Source organism: Sarcophilus harrisii, chromosome 5 (assembly GCF_902635505.1).
Source record: "Sarcophilus harrisii chromosome 5, mSarHar1.11, whole genome shotgun sequence".
Taxonomy (NCBI): Eukaryota; Metazoa; Chordata; class Mammalia; order Dasyuromorphia; family Dasyuridae; genus Sarcophilus; species Sarcophilus harrisii.
The window spans coordinates 182,764,681-182,785,694 of record NC_045430.1 but is presented as its reverse complement, the minus strand read 5'-3'; the positions used below and the strand labels follow the sequence as shown (position 1 = coordinate 182,785,694).

The 21,014-nt window shown below is 36.5% G+C and overlaps 1 protein-coding gene across 3 annotated transcripts in view; it reads right to left on the bottom strand.

The window, feature by feature from the left end:
- Window positions 1-21,014, bottom strand: part of LRGUK (leucine rich repeats and guanylate kinase domain containing) — a 143,399-nt gene that overhangs the window by 43,439 nt on the left and 78,946 nt on the right. For 2 of the 3 annotated variants that reach the window (XM_031939086.1, XM_031939085.1), the window contains exons 16-17: window positions 13,697-13,854; window positions 6,747-6,835 (exon numbers count right to left, since the gene is read on the bottom strand). In XM_031939086.1, coding sequence (XP_031794946.1) covers window positions 6,747-6,835; window positions 13,697-13,854 — 247 coding nt within the window. Of the gene's footprint in view, window positions 1-6,746; window positions 6,836-13,670; window positions 13,855-21,014 lie in introns of all 3 variants that reach the window. The other variant, XM_031939087.1, reaches the window with a different exon arrangement.

Here is a 21,014-nt window from a genome sequence, read left to right as displayed (position 1 = left end):
ATATTGAGAAAATTATATATTTGTTTGCATTATGCCTGACTGAACTGTGAATTTTGTTCTTTTTTTTTCCAGTATGAGTTAGAGAAGGGTCAGTAGTCAGGAGGAAGCCCTAATTTGAGGCATTAGAAGCTATAGAAGAGGAGACAGATAGCAGAGATTCGCCCTCACCCCTTTCCCACGGTGTTTGAGAGAAGCAGAATGAAGGAGAATAGGAAGGTAAGAGGCGGTGCTTTGGGCAGAGCCCACTAATGGAATTGAATCAAGTCAAGCAGGTACTTGGATCTGCTGGGTACTGGGAAGGGGTTCTCTACTGGCTAGACTCTGATGGGGAAAAAAAGATGGGGAAAAAGCAGAATCTTCCTCCTGTGTGAAGCTTACTGCCCACTGAGGGAGGGAAAGGCTCTCAGCGGCTTCCTGCTTTGCCCTCCGACTCCAGAGGGAGGAGGAGCAGAAGGAAAGGCTTTGTATCTGCTTTACAGCAAGCTGAACCAATGCACTGTTTTGTTAAGAAATGATTGGAGAAAATGGATCAGGCAGTGGAGGGACCATACTACCTGAGAACACTGCAGCTTGAGAAAAGGAGAGTCCCTCAAGGTTTTGTCCATTTTACCCTTGGAAAGGGGAAACCCCCTTATGGGCCAGAGAGAAAAGACTGGCGTCTGTTGGCAGATTTCAGACTTAAAGGATCTGAGCTTAATGCTACTTCTGCAGCTCCAGAGTAACACGAAGCGACTCGGTCCAGCAGGAAGAAAAAAGCTCAGGAGGGGACTACAGGATGAGGACTTGCAGATCAGAGTTGTGCTCTGTTCACGTGGCTTATGGCTAGATTTCTGTGTGTGTCCACTCTTTCCTATAGACAATTTTTGCATGAATAGAAAGAAGACCGCCTCCCAGGCTTATGGATGGATGGTTATATTTTGTTATTTTTGATTTTATTTTTTATTGACTATATCAATAATATTCTCCCTGTTATTTTCTCATTTAAAAAAAGTTTCATGTTTAAGAGTCAATGTTCTAATTGCTCGATTTATATAACTGTAGAATAAACTTTTGGGAGTTCAAGAACTACAGTGGTAACTAGTAGGAATGTCTTTATACACACACACACACACACACACACGTTACCCCTAAAGATTGTGAAAGTTGTAATAAGATGGTGGCCATGCTCAACAACCTTCTCAGAAACTCTCCTCTCCTAAACCTATCAACATAAATGCAAAGCAGGGTGAGTGAGCTAACTAAAAAACATAGGAAGAGGGTTTTTATTTTATTTAACTTTTATTTTATTTAAATGCCATTTAGAATCATCTCCACAATTCCATTGCCAGCATGAGCTCCATGCTTCAGCTATTACTCCCCTTCCTTCCTTTGATTTTAAGCTTCTATATAATACTACAACACAACTTTGACTGTTAGTCTATAAAGCTGGGCAGAATAAATCATTTGGGAATGATATTTAGCCAACAGTGAGGTACAAGTTTATGACTAGTCTTTTATGAAAGAAGCTAACATGGAATATCTGCCATGTAGCAAAATCCCATAACTTAAGGCTTCTGTAGTTACTGGCCAGTAATCCTTTTAGACTATGGTCTGGTGGATGTTGCATGTTCACTAGGGAAGGCAGGAATTTTCTAATGGTCCTCTCTGCTCCTTTCCCGGCTTGGGGAATCATGAATTTTAGTCCTTGTCCCAGTGCTACTACTGAAATCAAGTGAACTTGAATAAAATCTACTATCTCGGAACCTTACAGTTGAAAAGGACATCAGAGATTATCACTATAATAAAATCAAAAGAGCAATGGTTTGGGGGATCAAAGGACCCAGGCCAAAATTCTGGTTTTGCCAATTATTAGCTGTATGATTTTGGGTTACACTTCCAAACTTTGAGCAGTGATGTCTTTGGACTAAACTCTCAGTCTCTTTAGACTCTAAAATTATGTTGCTATCCAGCTTCTTGACCCTGCAGAATCCCCTTCCACTACTTCCCAGGTAGATGTTCATTCTATTTCTGTAGAAATAAGGACCTCCTTTACTTCATTAAATGACCTTTTCATGGAGGTTGTTCAGCCATTTTTCAGTCATTCCAACTCTCCACGATCCCATTTGGAATTTTCCTGGCAAAGATACTGGCGTGGTTTGCTATTTCCATCTCCATCTCATTTTGCAGATATGGACACAGAGGCAAAGAGGGTTAAGTGACTTGTTCAGGGTCACACAGCTAATAAGTGCCTGAGGCTGGATTTGAACTGGAAGACGAGTCTCTGATTTCAGTCCTGGAACTCTATTCACCATGCCATTTCTCTGTCTGAGCTTTTCCATAGTTTTAGTGAACAGAAAATCATTTCTTATAGTTCATTGAAATCTGTCTCTTTACAGCTTATTTCTGCACTCTGTAGCAGTGCAGAAAAAAAGTTTATATAGTATATTTCTCACTTCAGAGCGTGAGCAAGCTGAGAGTAAGCATTGTCTTGTTTTTCTCTTTATATTCCCAGCACTTTGGCACATAGTAAGCACTTATGAAATGTTTTTTTCATTGATTCATTCTTTTCTTCCTCTTTTTTATACATTCTCTTTCTTTTTTTCTCCCTTTTTTCCTTTCTTCTTTTCTCCTTCCTTCCTTCTCTTCTTCAGACAACACAGACTCAGTTCCTTCAATTAATTGTTCATCATAAAAAATAGTCATTAGAATTTGGTATTTTAATGTTCATAATGTGTTTTCTCAATAATCTTGAGAAAGAGAGTAAAAGTATTACTATTCCTATTTTTAGATGAAAAACAATTCATAGAAAGCTTACATAGATGGCCTTGATCACATAGCTAGTAAATTATAACTTGTTCTTTTGATTCCAAGTCCAATGCTCTTAATACTGTATTTGCTGATAAGACTCTCCAACTGGATCCTCCTACTTACTTTGGCTACCTTAAGGGATGGTACCACTTACTTCAACCACTCTATATTGAAGGCATGACCTGAATTCACTTTGTACCAGAACAGGGAAGTGCAGCAAGCTCTCTAAAAAGCCTCTGCTGATATAGGGAACATGTCTGGTCTCTGGCAATTATTCAATGACCTTTTGGGCAACAATGTCAGCGTTAAGGCATCTTATCTGATTTATTCCTCCAAATCAGCTCAGCGAAGCATGATTATGTAATGGGACCAGCTTTATCCAATCTGCTTTGTAGCCATGTGAATGCATACAACAATTTAGTGCACTGCTATTTGAATAAATTATGGGCACATAAAAGGTGAGATTCAAGTTTTTAAAAAAAAAGAGTTGAAAATTAAGTGAACTTAAAGTTAGTTTTCAGCTACTTTCTGTGTTGACTCCACTAACTCTGCTGACTCCACTAACTCTACTAAAAAAAGTTTTTTTATTGGTCTTTTGGTTTTATTTTTAATCACCAAATTTCCTGTTGTATTTTTCCCTCTTCCCATTCCAAGAGTGCATCCTATATGATTAAAAAAAAAAATCCTTTCATTTTAATTAAAACAATGATTTAAAAAAAGACAAAGAAAAAAATTAACTGTTCATAAACTTGGGGCACACTTTCTCACTAGTACACACAGGAGAGAAGGGGAAGGGAGAAGGGGAAAGGGAGGAAGAGGGAGAAGGAAAGGGAAAGGGAGAAGAGGGAGAGGGAGAGGGGAGGGAGAAAGGAGGGAGAGGGAGAGGGAAAGGAAGAAAGGAGAGAAGAAATGGAGAGGGAGAGGGGAGAAAGGGAGAGGAAGAAGGGGAAGAGGAAGAGGAGAGGGGGAGGAGGAAGAAAGGGAGGGAAGGGGAGGAAGAGGGGAAGGAAGAGGGGGAGAGAGACAGGCAGACAGACAGAGAGAGACAGAGACAAAGAGAGAGACAGAGACAGAAGGAGGGAAGGAGGGAGAAAGGAAGGGAGTGAAAGTTTCTTGTTTCTGTGAGCTACTTTTTAGTGAATTTTTTTCCTTCCAAATATGCAGGTCTCACATTTATCTTTGTTTTTTGTCCTTTTCAATGGGCAAAACTGTCAAAATCTGAAGAGGTTTTGCTTTACATTAGAATATTATGGGATGTTAAAGTTGGAAGGAACCTGAGTGATCATTTGATATTATCTCCCTATTTTATGGAGGAAACTGAGGTCCACAGTGCTAAAGATAATGAAGGTCTTGCAGCAAATTAGTGACAAAGTAGAGTCTGTCACTGTCTCCTGAATCCCAGCCTATTATGCACATTCTGTTATATTATTCTATGGAGTCATTTGATCGTTGAAAAAGAATTTATTAATGCCTACTATGTGCCCAGCTATGCTAGGTGCTGGGGCTAGAAAGAAAAAAATGAAGTTGTTCTTGCCTCAAGGAGAATATATTCTATTTGGGGAAACAAAATGAACACAGATCAGCAAATGTGTGTACATGGATGCATATATGCACATGCACATGTGTACATGCTCAGGGCCCAAGTATAGATGCAATATATGTACATACACACACACATTATATATATATTCATATATATACACATACATATGCATGCTTATTCATATACACACAGAAGGCACCAGCAGTTTGGGGGAGGGTGATCATGACAGGACTCCTGGATGACATGATATTTGAGCTGACCGTTGAAAAAAGCTAGGGATTGTGTGAATTTGCAGAAGTGAGAGACTGTATATTCCAGGCAAGACATTTCCTTCTTCAAGGTCTGAAGTTAAGAAACAGTCTTAGATCCCTATGTATTGTGGCTAGAGCTCTAATCCTATAGCTATATAATCTACTGCTTCTGCTTATTTCAAATTGCATGGAAAATTAATATTTCTTCCCTTGCTTGTACATTTTCATCTGTTCCCCTGCTACAATCTATTCTTATTAATCATTGATACCACATGAGGAGATAACTACATCTTCCTCTTTAAATAGTTCTGTTGTGTTAAATGGATTTTAAAATGTTTATGAAGAAAAAGAATCTGGCCTTGTTATGAAGCCTCTAGGCGAAAGCCAAGTTTAAAAAAAATTATAGAAGCTGCACAATTCATCAGACAAAAAAAAAAAAAAAAAACAAAACCCTATCAGCATTGATACAGAGAGAAGAGGTAGCATTCTGTGATTCTGTATAGGTGAGAGACTTGAATAGAATCATGGTTGCCAAGGAAACCTTTTCTTGATTCAAGGAGATTACCAAGGGGTTTGATACTAAACTCAAGGAATCACACTGGAATTTTTTTCCTCCTTTCTATTTTTTTTCCATTAGGAGGAGAATAAGTGAGCAAGACTGAAAAAGCATTTTAGAACTGGTTCTAAAAGCCACGAGTATCAGAAAGCCCATACTATTCAACAGGGAAAGGACAGATGGAAAATGAACTCGAGAGTCAAATGAATCCTTCCCTTTCAATGAGCTGAAACGGTGGGCACATGAATTTAACAGTATTGTGATGTCAAAAGTCAGAGCAGGGCAGAACAGGTTAAAATTATGCAGAGCAGACATGAAGCCGGAAGCATCTAGATACCAGAAGAGTGAGAGCAAATATTTCTCCTGAAAATAAAAAGAACAAGGGGAGGACAAAGCAATCCCTTACAATCGTTCTCTCAGTTACTAATACCCGAAGTGAGCCTATCCCCCCCTAGTTAAAAGGAGATACCCCACTATTCATTTAGTTGTAGTTATCCAAATTGTAGACATAAAGACATGAAGGGAATGTAATAATAGCTAATATTTATAGAGTATCTATTGTGCATTAGGTGCTTTACAAAGATCATTTTATTTGATCCTCACAATAGTCCCAGGTGCTGTTATTATTCTCATTTTATAGGTGAGTAGGGCTAAGGCTGAAAGGTGACCTGCCCAGGGTCACACATATATAGGCAGGATTTGAACTCACCTCTTCTTTATTCCAAATTTAGTGCTCTTAACCCTTGTACTACCTACCTGCAGAATATCTGAATTGGTATTCTTTATTCCATTACATGGCCAACTCACTCACCTGTTTTTCCTCCATTTCCTCCATTATATCCCTCATGCTACTTATTACATATGGGACGGCATTAGAGGTTTGCTACAAATCTTAAGCTGACATGTTAAGAAAAAGCAAAACAACCTCCTTTTGTCATCACTACTTTAGCAAGCAAAAAAAACCAAGTGAAATAAAGGTCAAGAAACCTAAGGAAAAACGACAAAAGGAGCATTCTGCCATCTGAGGTCTACACAAAGAGATGGTCAGAAGCCTGCATGGAAAGTCCAGCCTCGCAGCAGAGCTCACAGAAGCACTGAAGCTCAAGCCTCTCCCCAACTACAGCTGTATTCTTTGCATATTTTGTGTTTCAGAGGTTGCCTGGAAGTAATAGATTTGATTGAACTTTTTAGGCAACTAAATCCAATTCATTGATTTTCTAATTCTGGAAAGTGGGGTTGTACAGAGAATAAAGAAGAATATGGAAATTTGGTTTTCTCCTGTTAACTGAAAAAGACTCTTTTCTTCTTTAAAGAATAATGGAGCTTGTTAAACTAAACTTCATAGACAAAATTGTAACCTATTATATCTATCTCTATCATTCTTTTATAAAAGCATATTTGTTATATTACAGAATAGTGAGAAATTTTAAAAAGGAATATGGCTGTATGAAAATTGGAGTGATTTGACAATATAATGTCCTGTAGAGAGATTTTTCATTTTTTTTAATGGTAATTTAAGGGAGAAATGATATAAATGAACACTGAAAATTCAAAAAAATGACAAAAATGTATAGATTGAAAACTTACTTGCTACAAAATTATACTTTACCTTTGAAACAGGATAGTGTAATCTGGAGGAATCTTTCCCATTAGGGCCTGCCGAGCTGAATCACGACGTTTCTGCATAGAAATGATTTCCTAGGCAAAAAGTATGATCACAATTATATTCATATTTTTAAAAGCACATGCATATCTTTTGACCCAGTATTCTACTAGGCCCACCATCAAGGAGATCAAAGAAAGAAGAAAAAGATGCATGATGTGAATGAATGGAAGGAGACACAGGCCATTAGAGGAAGAACAAGAATTAAGAAGAGGAGGAAATGGGAAGGAAAAAAAAATAATAAAAGAATTCCTCAAGTCAATTATACTTACTAAGGATTTACAAAGATATATGAGGCATTTTTGTGCCAAGATGTGCCAAGGAATATATAATAGACCAGATAAGGTGGATCAAAATGAGAAATATATACTCACAAAACAGGAATGCCTTTGTGCCCCCAAAGTTTCCTATAAAGGCCTAAGTCTCATTTTCTCTTGTTGAAATCCTACCCATCCTCACAAATCCTCCTCAGATGCTACTTTCTTTGTGAAGCCTTCCCTAATCTCCTTAGTAAGGACTTATCTTTTCCTCTTGGGAATTTGCATTATAGCCTTTTCTAATGCACTTAAGTGCTATTCCCATATTTAATTTATTGTTATCAGTACACTTCCCTTATTATATTGCAAGCTCCTTTAAAGAACTTCCTTTAAATTTCCTTCAATATTCTGAATAGAGTAGAATCTTTCACAAATATTTTTGAATGAATGGTCAGTAAGCATATGTATGAGCTATAATCATAAATGTATTAAAGGACTCCCATAAGCCTCAGGGAAAAATTGTGTTAATTCAATTTTAAAAGCATTTACAAGTGTGTGATATGTGCAAAGAACTGGGAATAGAAAAGATGGCGAGGAATAAAGTCTTTGTTCTCCCAAAATGTACAAGCTGGTATGAGATGAGGTGTGTTCACACATAAGTATGATACAAAGTAGAATGTGATACGGGTATTTGATAGATGGTGCTAAAAGAATATTTGAAGAGGATAAAATAATTTTTACTTGAGAGGAACTGGAGAGCAAAAGAAAGGTAGGGTCAGGGAAAACGTAGGTATTAACTAATAATGGAAATGCAAAGAACAAAAGATGAAGTGTGATCAGACTTAAATACAATCTGGAAAGGTATCAGGGACATGAGTTTGGAGCAATTATGAAGGAAAGGAGGGAAATGATTTGAAAAAGAATTATTTGATTGTTTGAAAGTAATCATACTCTTACTTATTCCTGAGAAAGATACCCCAGGACAAGAGAACAGCATGTGATGAGGAAAATTAACTGATTAAATGATTTTGCTCTTTACTACAGAGCTGGTCTCTAAAAACAATTCCCAAAGTTCTACTATTTCTTTAAATCAATTTCTGTCATCATAGAAAGGAAAATTTTCAAGCAATCAAACTGTAAGAAAAAGTCAAGTGCTGTTATTTCTATCTTTCTGTACCATTTAAAGCACTACTTTTCAATAGAAGTAAGTAACTTGGTAAAAGTTGACTTAGGCCCTACAATCTGTGCCAAAAATAAATACAACCAGTTATGTCAGAAAAGTCATAACTTAGTGCATTGCTGAAACCTCAGTATTTTCTCTCCAGTCTTTTTTTTTTTTTTTCAAGTTGCTCTTAGGCAGTTCTTAACAAGGGATGTTAGTTCTATTGTTTTGTAGCACCATCTGCACATCACCTCTGAGTTCTTAGATAAAAATCTCTCTTTTAGGGACAATAATAATATGTGATTATGCCCCATGAGGACTTGTAGCTTTAGACACCATTGAATCTGTAAGTTTAAAAAAGAAAAAAAGGCCAGGCAAAAACAAGGCAACAGCAAAGTGTGACACATTCCCTGGCAGGTGTGGGTCATAGAATTTTTCAGGATAGCTTCAGCACATGGGAGGAGATTTTACCAATGCTATATTTTATTTCACTTTTACTAAATATATCCATGGGTTCCTGTTGATCACATTCTTTCAGCCAGTCACACCTCAGTGCCCTAGTATATAATGCTACCCCATACAGATAGTATTTTCCACCCCCACCAAATACAACCAAAAAAAACCCCTCATAAAATCAGAGAATTAGGTTGTAAGATTTGTTCTCATTACTTAATAAGTAGTCTTTCAAACTGGCTACCTCTGTGCAGAGCAGAGCAAGGACCTAACAGTGGGCTAACAGTCTCCAAGACAGGAGAAGGATGGACCAAAGTCAGAGCAGACTTTGTCCCTTCTTCCCAGCAATGGTCCTAGCAACATGCTAGGATCTGAGATTGGGAGCCATACCTTGCTGGGACACATTACACAGTCACCTCCATTGGAGATAAGGAGAACTGTCACCATGGAGACATGGAGATCAGCTGTGCTACATCCTGATGTTACAAGTTTGAATTTTTGATTCTGACGGCAACTAATAAAAGGAGAATTTGCTATGTTCGCTGAGCAATGACTTTGAATTGTATAATTCTGTGCCAGTGGCCCAAAGGTGTTCATCAAGGCTACTTACTTACTCTCCTGATTCAAGATTATGGTTTGCCCTTCATCTTAATTTTGGCTGTCCCCAAATGTTTTCCAAACGAGGTCCTTATTGGGCCTCCTTGCAAGAATCCACAGAAGGATTGTGCTGGAATGTGGGAAACTCTCCATTCCTATCACATGAGAAGTCCAAGTCTCCCCTGAAGTTGACTAGAGTGTGATATTCCATTGCTAGGTGCCAGTTAGTTGCTGTTCATAGACATATTAAGGAAAAGAGGGTTCATTCTCCAAAATTATGTTTTGAAAGTACATGAAATCTGTGTGCAATGAATATCTCTCTTTTTGCAAATGGTTTAATAACACGATATGGAAAAATACATTCGGAAAAGAGAGGTGCAATGGGGTCCTGAATGCAGAGCTCAGCCACGTTTTGGGGCTGAAACCCTCTGGTATGAGAAATAGATTATGCAAGAGTACCTGTCCCTTTGACATATCTGAATGCACTTCTTCAAACCCTATATCAACAGCTTTGGGAAGAATCCAAACAAATACTCTGATACTTTGCAGAAATCCAAACCTGCAAAACGTGACCAGTGCAGAAACCACAGGGAAACACATGAGTTTAACCAGGATTCCTATAAGAAATGAGCTTTCAAAGAAATTGTAACTTTCGGGTAATGGATGAGAAACAAATCAGAGATGTTCTTTGCATGGAAAAGTGACTCAGCTGCAGGAGCCCAGTCTGAGGCTCCAGAGTGAAGGAACTGGGAGGACTTCAAGAGCTGGAGACAGTGACCAAAGAGCTCATTCCAAAAGCTGGAGACAGGGTAGATCAAAGAACTCAGGAGAACCCAGTGTTAACTCTGTCTCTTATTTCTAGGTCTCTGTTTCAGTGTCACTGCCTTGATAATGGTATGGGGGCTGCTGAAAAACTTCAGATAAGTTTTATTTAAGGAAATGCTTCTTATTCAGTAAAAATCGGTTAACAGAGAAGGAAATGCTACATGGTCTTCCCAGGACAAGGCCCAGATGGGGATCCTGGGAATTCTACATGGGAGAAGACATTCAGGAGTTATACATATGTGCTGTCCTCTGAACCTCTTTGTGAATTTTTTTTTTTTTTAAACTACATGGGGATGGGAAAATCCTCTTAAGTTATAAAAATCGTGGCATTCTTTGGGGAAGTAGTGTCAAACTCAAATAGAAACCGATTCTTGCTGAGACATATTGACTTAGAAAATCACAAATTGGCATTATTTATGTTGTATTATATTTTAAATTTTCTTAAATGTTTATTTCCCTATTACATCTTAATTTGGTTGAAGCTTCTGGAGTTTTTGAGTCCACAACTGTGCCTTGAGTTTGAAGCTTCTGCCTTAGAGTACTCAAATCAGTGACTCTAACATTAAGGAGGTATGGACCACTGTTATCAAAGAATCGCAGGATTGCTGAGTGCCTTAGAAATCTTTGGGAATTTCCCATATGATACCAGGCTAAGAATACTCATCTTATGGTCAAATGGCCTGAGTTTGGATCATGGCTCCAACACTTACTAACTGTGACTCTGGGCAAGTCATTCACCATTTATAAGCCTCAGTTTCCTCATCTGCAAAATGTAAAAAGCCATAATATAATTGTGAATTATGACATTGAGAAAACAGATATGTAGAAAGGTAGACTTGTGCAAGGTTACACAGTGCTGTAGTGTTAGAACTGGAACTGGAAAATATTAAACAAGTATCTTATTAACAGTTTTTTTTTTTGTAAAAAAAATCTGAAGTTCTTTGATGTTCTATACCAATCCTTTATCAAGAAAAACTTTAGGACAGCGTTCAGCCTGTGCAAGTGCACACTGTAGAGGCTGCAATCTCTTTTCCCACTCAAGGCTTCCTGAATGTTTATATTAATCTGATTTCACCTATGTGACAATGTTAAGAGGGAGAGCAAGATCAGGGCTCCATTTTCCTCCCTATCCCCCCTCCGAAAGCCACCAGATTCCATCACAGAACAGTTGTTTTCAGTGAGTGGGAAGGTTCTCTGGACAGATTACACTACACTAAAAATCTAATGCTTTATCCTAGAAAGGAAGAGACTGAGGAATCTTCAAATGTATCAGGGAAAAACACAAGCTCTGACCGGTCCTATATAATCCAACAAGTTCTCAACTATGATTGTGGAGGACTGTGACCCTCAGCACCAATGAACAGTGTCTGGAGCTCTGGTCACAGGCTCTTGTGCCATCTGCAAGCACTTACCTTCTCTTGTACACTGGCCAAATTTGGTGTTTTATTCCACAATACAACACGACTTCTGAAGATCCATGATTTCATCAGAGTATTAGATACTCTTTTTCACCAATCAGGTAAACAAGTCCTCCTCTTTATCAATAATAGATTGCCTTCGGGATGTGCCATAATTACTTTTTCATTACTGCATTGTCAACCTTCTGATCATAGAGACAAGCATTTTGAAGTTGGCCCTTGATATTCGGGCTGTTGAGTGGCCAGGACTAAAGAGTTTTAACCTGACTGATAAGGGCCACCTGCTAGAATTTGGGATTCCCTGATCTACCTGTGAGTGTTACCTTCTATACCATGATGAGGCATTAGAGCAGGACATCAGTGGAAGAGCATTTTATGATAATTATCAAAAAATGCATTTGAAAAGGGAAAGTGACACTGCCCTACAATTTTAACTCTCAATCAAGGTTGACACTTAATACTAACTCATATTGGCTAACTAATTTATGACCACAAGAAATAGGTCAGACCCCCTCAGGCAATTTTCTTTTCTTTTCAAATTCATAGACTATTCTCATTATAATGGTTTATGTTACTTGAACCCCAAAGTAAATCTTTGGATTTTGAAAAATCAACATTATATGTATAAAATAGAAAAACAAACTAAGAAGATATTTGAAAAAATATGGGGGCTTTAGTGAATTAAAAGTTGAGTGTGTGGGAGGGTAATAGTATGATATGTTAATTAAGAATTCACATTAACAGAGGCATAGTGTCCAGCACACATGATAGACAGTTGTACTTGGTCCTGGTCAGATCACACTCAAGAATATTCTGTTCAGTTTGGGGTACCCCATTTAAAGAGGTATAATGATCAATAGGCAAGCATCTAAAGGAAGGCAGTGAGGATGGTGAATGTTCTCAATATCACGCCACACACACAAGAGAATTATGCTTAATCTAGAGGAAAGGAGACTTAGAGCAGATACGATAGCTGCCAAATATTTGAGGAGCTGAAATGATGAAGGATTAGAATTATTCTTTTGGTGTCAGAGCATAGAATCAAGGGTGGAAATTGTAAAGAGATAAATTTATGCTTGATAGAAAGAAAAAAAATTCATAACTCTCATAACATACTGGGAATTTCCCCCTTACTAAATGTGTTCCAGAAAAGGATCATGGTCACCTCCCAAGGGATTTGTAGAATGGATTCTTGGTAGATGAGTTGAGAACTTGAGTTCCTTCCAACTTTGAAATTCTGTGACTCTATTTTATGTTTTATAAACTGCTTTACAAATGTTATTTCATTTGGTTCTCACAACTGCCCTGGACAGTTATTATCCTTATTTTAAAGTTGAGGAAACAAGTTCAAGTTAAATGAGTCAGCCAAGGTCAGAGGGCTACTTAAATGGAGAGCTAGGACTCATGTCTCTGAACACCTTAGGTCAATGTTTTATTTTTTCCTATTGCATGGAAAAACTTCCACTGCACTGGGAAAATATAGTAAATTATCACTAAATAAAAAAGTAACTTTTCTCAGAACATTTTTTGGATACCACTTATTTCATTGTAGCTTTTTAAAAATAAATGCTTAATGCATCCATTCTTGCTGGTACTAAAGTACCTGATCTAGGATAATAAGTGATGTGTTTTTAACATCTATATGTAATTTTAATTTTAACATCTATATATAATGCTATATGTATATCACAAGAATCACATACAACATAACATATATGTCTTGCACCATACATATCACACATGGCATATTGCTATGATAACATGTCATACATATAAATAAGTCTTCTAAAATATAAGATTGCACCCCCTTTTCCTACACTTGGTACTATTGAGGTATCAGATTTGGTACAGAGGAACAAATTCTGGATTAGAAGTAGCTAACCATGATTTGTACTTGGCTCTACCACTAAATAGCTCTGCAGCCTTGAGCAAGATACTACCTCAGTCTCCTCATCTGTAAAATAAGGCTAGACAAAATCAAATGTAAGGTCCTTTGACTCTTTAACATCCTATAAATCTAAGTGGGTACTGGAAGACAAAGAAAAGTCAAATGCCTTCAAATTGGCATAAACAAGAGCAGTCTTTAGGGGAAATCTGCTACTTTTTCAGAGCACTAAATCTCCTTTTAAGATAACATATTACCAGTGTTCAATTTCACCTTTGCTCCATCTTTCCTACTCTTACCGCTGGTATTTCTTCTGCTGAAAGTTTGGCTGATATGCTAATAACATAATTTCTGTCTGTGGAGTCCAGAAATTCCGAGAAAAGAGCATTCGAAGAAAGGTGCCAGAAATATTCTTCATTGTCTGGTGATTTCCTGTCAAGCATCTCCTTCTTAATATCTGGCAGGGAAAGGATAAAGTTAAAAATAGATTTTCTCTAAAGTAGAATATAGTTCTAGCTAAATAAGAGACACTCAATAAATATACATATGTTGAATTGAATTAAAATATTCCAAAATATTAGCTAAAACTAACCCCCTTGATCTAATTGAAAAAAAATCACTATTATTTCTCTTTTGGAAAAATTCTTCCTTTGGAAAATTGAAAATAAAAGTAATAAACACAATGTTAAGAACCATATCTAAAATAGAAAGAAATGATAAAAATAGAATGATAAAAAATAGAAAGGAATGACAAAGTTATTGTTAAACAAATTTATTGAATAATATGCTAATTTCCTCTCAAAGGCTGGTGTACCTAGAGACCTAGAGTATCCAGAATTTAAATTGTCATTATTATCAAACTGCTGAGGGCAATTTAAATACCTTTAAACTGTTTGATGGGTAGGTCTTCTAGGTTATGAATATTCATGAAGACCCATACAGGAACACATCAAAACTTCTAGGATTATTATGATAACACAGAAAAGGAAATCAAATCCATTTAATAGACTTTATTTGGGCCAAAATAGGATTTTTTTCCAATATTTCTTTTACTATCTTTCTCTCACCAAGTATCTCCATTATAATGTAAACAATTGTGATGATGCAATAAATGCATGTCTGCTGCTTGGCCCAGGGAGGTTTAGTTGCTTGCTCTCCCATTTTTCCAATGGAGGAGAGATCCCTTTCAAATCTGAACTTAAATAAAACTGGGTTCAGTACTGAGGGAAGCCAGGTTGTCTAGAAAGAATTCAAGCTTTTCCTCTATTCCCACTCCTATATTTAACTCACAAACCCCAGTGAGAACCATTTAAAGTTTGGGTTTGGCTCACATTTAGGACCCCCCCTTAAAGGAATTAGAATAACACTTTGTGTACAATATAGATGAATAAATAAATTAAACAAAAAGCATTAATTGTTTACTATGCACAAAGTATGACAGTAAACACTAAAGAATAGAAAAAAAAAATCTAGATAGTTCATGGAGCTAACATTCTAACAAGGAGGGGCTGCTCACATAGGAACTTTTAACTTCAAGTGAGATAGAAAGGCCCAGTAGACCCTTTAGGATGCAGCAACAAATCAGATAAGGACGGCTATTTCCTCTACACACAATTACTGTTTAAGACAAAAGAATCACATGTGCCCCCCCATAAAGACTTTCAACAGGCAGCAAAAGTATTATATATACTATATATATAATATAATATATATATATATATATATATATTATACACACACACATATATATATAAATGGTATTATTCCATTCCTAGAGGCTGATATTTGAAATATCAAAACATGAAACACTCTGTGGGTCTGTTCAATCAACAAGGAATCAACTTTACTTTAGTTCTGCTCAGTTTCCTCCCAGCCCATGAATCTGCTAGCTGGGTCTGATGTGACCGTGATTATCTTCAAGAAATCTATTGATGACCAAGAATTCCTCCCAAAGTGTAGCAAATAACAATTAAATCCCTAGAAGCTCCCAAATTCTGTGGCAGAATGGATAAAACACACGGACCCTGGAGTGGAAAGACTAATTCCAGTCCTACCTTTCCCATTTACAACGTGCATATGGCCTTGGGAATATAACCCTGTCCCAGTCTTTAACCTGATCTGTGAAACAGGTGATTGGTACAGAATACCCCGGAGGTCTCTTCCTATTATGATCCTGGGGTAACCTCCAAGATGGGAAATGTCCCACCTGGGTTTGATGTTCAGGAACAGGATCACATGGGTTGGCCAATTGTCCACAGTGCTGTCAGGCGCTGTCTACGGTGACAGTGCTCTCAGCCGCCATTTCTGTGGGGGTGAGAGAGGCCTCCCATTCTTCTCCCAAGCCCTCACAGGAAAACACAGAAAGGGACTCTTACTCCCTTCACTTTCTGAAGAGAGCATGGAAGCACAAGCCAGAAGGAAGATTCCCTTCTTTCCAGTCTACTGATGCTCCCTGAAGCAATTTAACCATTTCTCTACCCATAACACCAAAGGCTACTTTCAGCCATTCCAGAGAGGGGATCCTTCAACAATGAGCCATTCATATCCCTGGAAGTTTCCAGGGAAGCTTAATAATCTGGTATGGAAGAACTATGTAGACTTATCTCTTGTATGCTCAATATGATATACTCCATTCTAATTAATCCCTGCTACAATGACATGACAGTACCAATGTAGGTATGGTTCAGACAATGACGTCTCTTTAATAGTTCTCCAGTAATTAAAACATTTCCAGTGAAAATCATGGCAGCTTTGAGAATGTTAATGCCATGTTGACCATATTGGCTCAGATACCTCCTTTGATAATTTTAAAATATTTTCCAGTATCTCAAGTATCTCAAAGAACAAAAATTCCATCTTTCAAAAAGACTGAACTTATAATGTTATAACTCTGAGACAGAGCTTCCTGATACAATTCCAGTAAGTGTCTGAATTAAAATCAACCTTGAGGCAACATTTTAAAAATAAATTGCTTTGCAGTTCATAAGAACCAAGTTCTCCAGAAAATATGGGGTAGTTAAACTTATTTAAATACCTATTATGAAGTATTAAATGAATTTAATGATGCATAGTAGATTTTAAAGTTGTTTCATGGATTAATATCATTGCCAAATGCAAAACTATATTAATGAAGTTTCCAGAGTACTGAAAACCACAATTCAATTGAATTCTAAATTGCTGAAACATTTAAGCTGTTTCAAAGCCAAGTGTGTCAGAATGGCAAGAAAAGAAGTCTTGTCTCTTTCTTTCCTGTGATATTTTTATTCCATATTTTAACAGAACATAGATTTTGCAACAAACAAAAGGTAAACTACACAGAAAAAAAATTATATTTCTTTTTTGCCCCATTTTTGTCCCTCAAGTATTATAAGTATCTCATTACTTGGAGGACAGAAGAAATGAAAAATCCCAGAATTTCTATATTCATGTGGTATAGATAGACATATTTACAGATATAAATGAAGCTATATCTAAAAGGGAGACTCTCATTAGATTTTTAAATAAATAATTTCTGCACAGCTGATTATATCAATTATGCAGACAATACAATTGAATCATTAAGCTGGCCAAAAACATGAGACTGCCCAACTATTTTTCAATATGGTATTTTTCATCATTTAAAAATAGTCTTTGAGAAATAAGAAAAAAATCAAACTGTATTCTATCTATGGTTTTTTTGTTGTTGTTTAGAAAGTGGTTTTTTTTAAATAGCTTTTTATTTACAAGATATATGCATGGTAATTTTTCAGCATTGACAATTGCAAAACCTTTTGTTCTAATTTTTCCCCTTCTTCCCCCTAACCCCTCCCCCAGATGGCAGGTTGACCAATACATGTTAAATATGTTAAAATATATGTTAAATGCAACATATGTATACATGTCCATACAGTTATTTTGTTGTACAAAAAGAATAGGACTTTGAAATAGTGTACAATTAACCTGTCTAGGAAATAAAAAATGTAGGCGGACAAAAATAGAGAGATTGGGAATTCTATGTAGTGGTTCATAATCATTTCCCAGAGTTCTTTTCACTGGGTGTAGCTGGTTCAATTCTGTCTATGTTTGATGTTTTAATGAACCACTTGGGAACGAAATAAATTTGAAATGTTTTCCTTTACAGGTGGCAATACCCAAATTATCACAGAATTATTTTTCATCTTATCAGAAGAGTTTTTTAACTGCCTCCTTCCTGCCTTTCCAATATTCTTATTTCTTCCCCTCTATGTATTTTATGATCTAATATAATTGGACTCCTTACTCTTCTTCACCCAAGGCAGTTCATCTCTTGGTTTCATGTATTTTCACTGGCTGCCTCCCATGCAGGGATTTCTCCTGCCCTTTGTTTCAGCTTCCTTCTCAGCTAAAATCTTACCTTCTGAGGAGAGGGACTGTTTTTCCTTTTCTTTGCATTCCCAACACTTATCATAGTGCATTGACTTGACCCTTTGCTTTTATCAGTCTTTTTTCTTTGAATTTTCAAAGTAATGCACATATAACCCAAAACATGCAACATACATAAATGCTGTACAAAGAGGATCGAATACTAAGACTGAGATATACAGGGGTAACTACTGAGTTTACAGACCAAAGAGATCAAGGAAAGAGGAAAGGACTCATAAGGTACAAAAATATTAGTAACTGCTCTTTTTGTTTTGTATAGCAAAGGACTAGAAAAAGGCAAGGGGGACATAAATCCGCTAAGGAATGACTGAACAGGTGGTCTATGAATTTAATGGAATATTATTGTGCTATAAGAAATGGCAAAGGGATGATTTCAGAGATAGTTGTTTGTCCTTCATTCTCAAAGAGCACCAATGGCATCAGGAGGGAGATATCTTGACTGCAATTGACTTGGATGGTCATTCAAGTCCTGTGGCAAGACACAGATCAGGATGACAAGGGACAGTTCTGGATGCAGTGGGAGACTTTGGACTTTTTGAGCTAAAGGCTTTCTAAGGTCTCAGTTTGTCTGAGGCAAATCCCATTCAGTAATTAAAGGCAAGGTAAGAACTGAGGCAAAAGATGGTTTAGTTTGCCTCACCTGGGCAAAACTCTGCCAGAACAGAAATAATTACAATTTACACTGACTCAGAGCCACCAAAACCCAAACAATAAGCAAATGAGGTTTGGGCTGGGACAGTTTCAGAGGAACTGCACAAACTGATGCAAAGTGAAGTGAACAGAGCATGAATAATTTATAAATTACTACAACAATGTAAACAATTTCATAAGATTTAAGACCTCTAATCAATGCTATGACGTACATTTATGAGAGCCAATGATGCAGCAAGCTACACAACTCCTGAGAGAACATGAAGAACAAGACATACATTTTTAAACATGGCCAGGATATAGATTAGTTTTGTGTGATTATGAATAACTGTTATGAAAGTTTTGTTTCTCTTTTATTCAGTGGAGAGGGGGTTGGAGGAAAGAGGCAGATCAGTAATAATGCTAAGAAGATAAGAGTATCATGGAAGTGTTTAAAAGAAAATGTTGACAGAAGAATTGAGGGACAAGCACAAGGAAACATAGGCAAACCAGATAGTTTTGAAAATAATATGTTAAATTTATTACACTGCCTTTAAGAAAAGAAGCTATATATAACAGAAATTCACAGATTTGGTTTTAGTCATTTTTTTTTTTGTTTTACTTTGCATATGAAAATGCTCCCCCTGCCTTTTGGTGTTAAGTGCAGAATAAAATAAAAATATCAAAAAGATATATGTATCTGTCAATAAAAAGTTATTATAATAAAAAACCAACAAACAAAACAAAACAAAAAGATATATGTAGATAACAATGAAAAAAGAAGCTTACCAATATGAGACTAACATGTAAAAAATCCAGATCTCCCCAGATTTAATCATTACATTTTAAAAACTGAAAGGTTAAAGAACTTCCTTTCTATTAGAGATTAAAAAAGAAAAATAAAATTGATCAGCATTACCACAAAACACTCAATCCCTGAGAGCCATCACAAAGTATTATAGACAGCACCTCTACATGGACAGCAACCACCATCAAAGGAGCTTTTCATTCTGTAATTCTAAATTCTAAATGCAACTAGAAAAATAATCTGTTAATATAGCAATCGCATCGATCTATTACAATGATATAAATTTTACATATCAACTCGCAAATTTTTACCATATGTGTATATGTATATGTATATATATATATATATATATATATATATATATATATATATACAATATAATCTAGAGTTGTAATCACATCATGTTGCAAAAATAATGCCAAATTATCTCTTATAATAGATGTGTTCCATGTCAGAAAACAGGATGGCAGGTGTAAATGTGCATAATATACACATGGGGCTATGCATTGGGGTTTCAAAGGAGCCAAAAAGACCCCCTTCCTCTCATTTCTCTCTCCCACTGGAACATTATTCCCCAATTTTTTTCTGCCATTAGAATTATTCATTTGTTAGAATAAGTAGCTTAAAATGTACAAAATAGAACGTTCCAATTATATAATGGAATTGACCTTTTTTGCTTTCATTAACTAACTGACACTTTGGATTTTGGAGGGCAGATAAATTTCAAAGGAAGACAAATAAAATAGGAAAGGGGTTGAGAGAAGGGAATCAAGAAAAAGCAGGCGGAAGATCAGAACGTGGATATCGAGCTACTGGAAAGACTCTTCTTCAAAGTATGTTTGAAGTTTTGGTTCACTGCCTCCACCTCTTCCATCAAGTTCTGTCACTTAATTGACAAACATTCAGAAAAAAAGTTGTTTGCTTTTTAAATACAGCTTCATAGGCCATTTCTTCCAAAAGAGTCTCTTTTCAATCTTGGCTTAATTCTTCTTTTTTATTTTTTTCTTTCCTAACTTTTTTTTCTGTCATTTGAATAAGAAGGTCCTTGAATCTGGCAGTTTTATGGAAGTCAGTCTTTGTTTCAATAAGTCCACAAGAGATAGAACATGAAATTCCTCTCCTCCCCCCCACCCCAATGCCAGTGAATCCCAACCCAAGCCATATTGTATATATTACAGTCAGTTTAATAAAAAAAAAAAATCTATAACTCAGAAGTGTGGAATGTAAATGTGCTTAATTTCAATTTAATATCTATATTTTCACCTTGGCTCTCTAAATTACAAGTATTTCACTGTTCCCTATGTTCTCATCAATATTCCTTGGTAACTTGCAATCTTCTTCCTATACTCTTCCAGTTTTTGGTCATCTTGTTTCCTCTGTACACAGTGCCAAAGATTCTAATAGGAATTCAAGAGAAGACTCTCCTATCTGTTACCTGCTTTGACCAATGAAGACCAAGATCCTTAATTTCCCAATCTAAATTAGTTTGAGATGATAATATAGGGACTCAATTATGAATTTAGAAAATTGAGAATTTGCTTTAAAAAAGGTATATGTCCTTTTCATTTAAAAAAGTAGCTTTTATTTATGTAATAAAGTCACAGACACATATTTACACAGTGGGGATTTCTGTTAAATAACAGATTGGCTTTCCTTATATCAGACCTTGAAAGTCAAGGTTTCCTGAAAAGCCCAGTGGATGGGGCCATGGACTTGAAAGTCAGGAGGCCAGGGCCTGAGTCCCACCGCAAACATTCACTCATTGTATGTGCAAACCA